Genomic DNA, 5,627 nt, shown 5'->3' with positions numbered 1-5,627 from the left:
CCAATTTCTTTGTTTGCTTATACAAAATGATAAGTTGGTCACATAAGTCTAGAAGTGGATACGCTGTATCTGAAGTGATAGAAAATGCATGAATCTCCTCTCATGTGAACCACTAAGTCGATAAGTACTTAAGCAAAGCACTGGGTCACATTTGAACTACCAATAATAAGATCCTCAAACTCTTGCCCTGGTGGCATCGTTCAGTGTTCATTTCCCTAGCTTCGGCAATGCATGCTGCTTTTTTCGTGTCTCTCAATCAGAGGATCCCTATGCAATAGTGCCACCAATAATGCACTATAAAGACTATTGAGCGTAACTCTTACCTCAGAATCTAAAGTCAAATGCCACATACCTAAACTTCCATGTCATTTGTGGATAAGCTAAAGTAAATCAGTCACTGGAGCAAAAGATATTCGCAGTTGAATACTTTTCTGGATGTCAATATCAAGGCAATTTTAACTCCTTTATCATCTCCAAAGGTGAACAAACTTTTACACTTGTCGTTTTGCTTCACACCTAAGAAGTAGTCACTTGCTAAGCAAAGTAACGAGGAAAATCATAGGACCACTTAGCTGACTTACATTTGTGCTGAAGCTTAACAAGTTCCAGCTTAAACAATAGACTACTGTCATCATGACAAGAAAATTCCCCGACAGAACATAGTACTTTAGGAACTTAAAGAAGAACCTCCATTTTGTCCACTGCTCAAATCAAGCACTTCCAGTGATCGGAAAGGGGGCCTTTCTCCAAATTTCAACAGATGTGCAACTTCATAAACTGGGCGCAGTTCTAAAATGGATTGAGCATCCAGGTAGGAGTCGCAGGAAAAACACCAAACTGACAGATCACTGCAAAATGGTACATGATGCTGAGTTAAAGCAATCAAATAATAATATGCCAAGATAGCCACAAGCAATCCTATTCGTAGTGCAACAAAAAGAAAAAAGAAAAGAGACCATAAGAAGCTACTTGGGCCAGCCCAGTCAAGAATGCCGACTCAGCGCATGCCAATGCCTCTGTCCTAAGTCCATTTAACCCCGTAGCATTTACTTTTCGGCATCTCATCCCGACACCCCGTCTCCTCTCTTCCGATCTTCTCTGCCTTGCTCCTTCCACTACTTTACCCCCATGCCCCCCCCCCCCCAGCGCGCCGTGCTTCCTCCTTGCTGCTGCCCCCACCATGCCAGTGCGATCCACCCTTGCATATTCCCTACCATGCATCTCCTGAAGAACAAGATTGATGGTGACATGATAGTGATGGTGATGGCGACTGCGCTCTAGCGGTGACGGCTGAATGGACAAGGTAGCAGCATGGCCAAGAAGCGAGAGCATGGTAAATATTTAGTTTTGGGTTCACACAGGTAGCAAATCAAGAGCGAACCATGGTAAATTTGAACCCCGATCAAGGATAGAATTCAACAACGTTCTGAGTAAATCCAGTAAATATGGTGGTAATTTCCATGCTGAAGATGAGAGACGTTATGGGAGTGAAGAGACGTCAGACCTAGACCACTAACTAGGGTGATGAACTTGAGATGGGATATACCTAATTCTTGCCTGACTGATAATTGATACATGTTATCCCTTTATAGGGATGATTTCACTGGACTCCTAATCACAATCTCTTGGGAAAAACCTAGAAGGTACAAGGAAACTTATCTCTTACATATTGAATACAACAAAAAGAATAACTCAACTAACAAGGAAACATAATGTTCTTCCAACTAATACTGCTGCCTGATGAATAATGAGTGATGTTATAGTGAGCGTTCGGCAATACCGTTTCATACTGGACCAGGTGACAGTTAGATTTAAAACCAAACATACTGACTACCTTTGACCTTATCTTAAATGCACCAATGCAAATTCTTTGTAGTTCAATAGAAATTTAAGCAAAAGGAAGTTCAGATATTTACCTGAAGCTCAGGGCAAGACAATGGCCTGTTTCTTGAAAATGGTGCAGCATATGTTTGTTGATAAAACGACTGCACAGCACATCTTTGCAAATCAAGCAAAACCAGTTTTCAGAAGGATGATGACATCTGCATGGCCAAATGCTCATAAGAAAACTTAGGCACGGATGTCTGAAGTACATCAATTTCTACAATCATTTTTTGCTTAAATTCTACAATATGGAGTCATTTGGATTGAATAAAAAGACAGGGATATCATCAACTACCAGGTGCCAGAAGCTAGGTTCACTAGTTGGAAAACTTTAGCAATTTGTTTCGCTGTGTTTATAATCGGTCAATTCACCTCCAAGATATTACCGTGCCAACAAATATACAAGTTCTTTACACCTCAACATAAGCTGGATTCTAGAAAGATGCATAGACAATGTTTGTTATGCTGCATCATGAGATCGTAAACAGCATTTTCAGGTACGGTGGCTTTTCACATTTCATGGATGCACAGACCATCGTAAGGAGTAAGCCATGCTGCATCAATTCATCAGCTCACTAGCTGTTACAAACTTTCAACTACAGATAAAAACTTTAGCCAATTCAGCGACAATATGGTACAATGTACCAAACGGCACCATCAAAATCCACAGACCCAGACCATCTCTTGCACTTAGGAGTGGCTTGCACATTAAAAATATAGTAAATGAACAGAGGAATCACATATCAATGATTTTACGCAAGAATAATTCCAAAATATGAAGGCAAATGTTGATATAATGCAAATAACGAGAAGGAGAAATCAGGAAGTGGAACTTGTAGTTAGTAACCGCAAAAATCCTCATCTATAAATATTGAGTTAATTTTGTCAAATCCTGAACTTGGGGGAAATGAGCCCCTTTCATATCTGGCATTAATGCGCCACCAAAATTATACAAAATGCAAGAATGGCCTTCATGGGCTTGCATGCGTTAATCCAAACGAGTAACGTCACGCCACACCAATTGAGAACAAAATGATCAAATGCCAATCCAACTAATCAGCATTGCAAAGTCATCTAGCGCTATGGGATAGAGTATGAAATTCTTGTCACGAAACCTTGCCACTCGCAGGCATCCGTACAGCACCGCAAGCAATCCCAAAATGCCAAAACATGTCCCTTCTTAGAGTTCAGCAATTCTATTGACCAATAACATCTCAACGTCTACTTGACCGTGCTAAAATTCTGGACACGATCTAGTGGTGTCCTTAACCAAGGGAGTGATCTCTACCATGTCTACCTAACTCGCCATACAACTTTCGAGTCACAACCTAGTGCCAACAATCGCATTGTCATCAGGTACCAATACTTTGTTTTTCTCTATCAAACTAAATTATGTCGTCATATTTCACGATACCTAAATTCTGGGATACTAGGTCTTCAGCGAAGTAGTGCCACACCGAAATTTGAGGAGGACGATGGGACAAACCTAGAGCACTGAGAGTCAGGCGCGGGCACGCGCGCGAGTTCGTCGGCGCTGGCGGCGGGCATGGCTGGGAGGTGGGGGCAGCTGGTCCGCGCCTCAACCCACCCCGCGGCGGCGCCATAGAGGTCCAGATCCACGTCTCCCTCCGGCACATCGACCTCCTTCTCCTCCTTGCGGTTGTTGTCGCCGGCACCGTCCTCTCTCTCCTTCCCCTGCGACGACGAGGCAATCCAGAGCAAACGCAAGGACACGTCAGTATCCAGTGGAGCAAGAAAGAACGCAGATACGGCAGTGAGGAGCACGAACGTGTCGGGATGAAGACGGGGGCTCTCCGGCTCCGGCGGCGGAGGACATCGTCGGCGAGTCGGAGCGGAGCAGGAGACGATGGATTCCACGGCGAGTCCAGCGGATGCTTTTTTTTTTCCTTTCTCACGAGGCATAGATAAATCTTAGGCATAGATGCTTAACATGGGCTGGCTCGACAGAATGTCCTTTACGGCCCGCTTGGTGCTAGTAGCGTAGTGGGCCAATTTCAGCACGCGCAATGGGCCCAATTCGGCCCGTGCTGTAGTTAGGGTTTACCGCGCCGTCTCCCTATATAAGGCTCGCCTGCTCGCAGCGCCGCCACCTACTCCTTCCATCTTCCCAGGCGCACCAAGGTTTTCCCACCGGCGGCGGCTGAAGGCGGAAGGCGAACGCGGCGACGATGGGGCACGACAACGTCTGGAACTCGCACCCCAAGAACTACGGGCCCGGCTCCCGCGTCTGGTAATGCTTCTACCGTCCCCTCGATCGCCGCCGGCTCCTTAAATACCTAGCTCGTGCACGCTGCTAGAGATCTCTGGCGGGATGAACTGTTCGGGTCGATCTGCGGGTTTGATTTGGTTGTGATTGCCCTAGCTCCTCTTTGCGATGTAGTTGGCTGCAAATGTTCTTGCGGTCAGGAGTTAGATTGGTCTTATAGGTACTAATTAATCAGCTGAGACCGTTCGTTAATCGCTAGCTTGCTATGTCCCTCGCAACTGAGATCGTTTGCTAATTAGTAAGCTTTGCGTCGCTCACAGCTTTGCCAGTGCCTTGCGTTGTTTCTCATGTTTGTGGACAGGCAACTAGGCGTAGAAAATTATAGCTTCATTTTTTAAGTCGTAGGACATGCCGATCATTCTTGCTACCACGTGTATTTAACCAATTTGAGGTCGCGTTCTTGGCTTGCTATGCAGTTCCGTGCGATTACTGATGCTATTGTTTTGAACAATTGTCCATATGATTGAATTTGCTGACCCGAATATGTTGTTTCTGTCAGCCGGGTCTGTGGCAACTCGCATGGACTGATCAGGAAGTACGGGCTCATGTGCTGCAGGCAGTGCTTCCGCAGCAACGCCAAGGACATTGGCTTCATCAAGGTATAGGGTGTTATCTTGAACCATGAACCATACTATTGTTTCTGTGGATATATTTATTATCCTGTAACCAACAGCTTGAAATGGTAGTGATCGTACATTTTTAAATGCTTTGGTATTGAACACTATTCCTGCTCCATGCTTTGTCTTTTCCGATTTTTGATGTCTGTTTGATAGTTGAATCAATAGATGCTGACACGTAGGCAAATATCGAGTGTTGCTTCACTGACCTCTGCTAGGCATATACGGGCATTTGTTCTAAATGGTCTGCCGCTTGAAGTTTGTCTGTTTCCGTTGCTTCGAAATTGAACTTGAATGTTATGTACAGTCATTCTATTCTACCTGTCACTAGATTCTAACCTTTTCAGTTATGCGCCACTGAGACTTCAAGACATACTTTTCTTTTCCTGCGTTGTTGTAGATTTTGTTATCAGACATGTAATTACTTCCTTTTGTGTAAACCTCCATTCTAACAATTGTATCATATTATTTTGTTGCAGTACCGCTAAGACACCTGCACCAGCTGCCCTGAAGTGAAGCTAATCAGGCGTGAAGAAATGATCACTTAATAGAAGGCTTAATTTCAATTCCAGTAATTTAGCTGTTTGCTCAGTACGGCTCTGCAAGTAAACTTTGTGGCTTTATGTTTTGATCGGAACTGAATGATGTGATTGTTGAACATGAGTTAATTGCACATCTGAAAGCCTTTTATCAATGTGATTCCTTCAGTGTTTGTCCTATTTGCTTCTGCTTCCGGTAATATTTTTCAGGAATGCATGATCTCTCAGGCTGTACTAGCCTAGTCATAACGTGCGATCGAATAGCCTTCGATCAACTTCTGCAGCTACAAAATCAAAAAA

At 44.1% G+C, this 5,627-nt stretch overlaps 2 protein-coding genes across 2 annotated transcripts; one reads left to right on the top strand and one right to left on the bottom strand.

Moving 5' to 3' along the window:
• Nucleotides 1–444: 444 nt before the first annotated feature.
• LOC124657754 (histone deacetylase 6-like) lies at nucleotides 445–3,768 on the bottom strand. Its single transcript, XM_047196268.1, has 4 exons — nucleotides 3,674–3,768; nucleotides 3,371–3,579; nucleotides 1,917–2,042; nucleotides 445–848 (listed from the first exon to the last, which is right to left on the bottom strand). Exons 1-4 carry the CDS (start codon nucleotides 3,719–3,721, stop codon nucleotides 668–670), a joined length of 564 nt encoding a protein of 187 aa, XP_047052224.1. The 5' UTR covers nucleotides 3,722–3,768; the 3' UTR covers nucleotides 445–667.
• Nucleotides 3,769–4,017: 249 nt separating this feature from the next.
• Nucleotides 4,018–5,506, top strand: LOC124657755 (40S ribosomal protein S29). The gene is made up of 3 exons (XM_047196269.1): nucleotides 4,018–4,135; nucleotides 4,671–4,770; nucleotides 5,268–5,506. Exons 1-3 carry the CDS (start codon nucleotides 4,074–4,076, stop codon nucleotides 5,274–5,276), a joined length of 171 nt encoding a protein of 56 aa, XP_047052225.1. The 5' UTR covers nucleotides 4,018–4,073; the 3' UTR covers nucleotides 5,277–5,506.
• Nucleotides 5,507–5,627: the final 121 nt, after the last annotated feature.

The sequence above is a fragment of the Lolium rigidum genome, chromosome 5 (assembly GCF_022539505.1).
Source record: "Lolium rigidum isolate FL_2022 chromosome 5, APGP_CSIRO_Lrig_0.1, whole genome shotgun sequence".
Classification (NCBI taxonomy): domain Eukaryota; kingdom Viridiplantae; phylum Streptophyta; class Magnoliopsida; order Poales; family Poaceae; genus Lolium; species Lolium rigidum.
This window is presented reverse-complemented; position numbering and strand designations above follow the sequence as displayed.

Coding starts and splice junctions, on each gene's coding strand:
- LOC124657754 (XM_047196268.1), bottom strand. CDS start 3,721: ATGTCCTCCGCCGCCGGAGCCGGAGAGCCCCCGTCTTCATCCCGACAC. Junction 3,580..3,673: donor CCCCGTCTTCATCCCGACAC/GTTCGTGCTCCT, acceptor TCGTCGTCGCAG/GGGAAGGAGAGAGAGGACGG. Junction 849..1,916: donor TGTCTTGCCCTGAGCTTCAG/GTAAATATCTGA, acceptor ACCATTTTGCAG/TGATCTGTCAGTTTGGTGTT.
- LOC124657755 (XM_047196269.1), top strand. CDS start 4,074: ATGGGGCACGACAACGTCTGGAACTCGCACCCCAAGAACTACGGGCCC. Junction 4,136..4,670: donor GGGCCCGGCTCCCGCGTCTG/GTAATGCTTCTA, acceptor TGTTTCTGTCAG/CCGGGTCTGTGGCAACTCGC.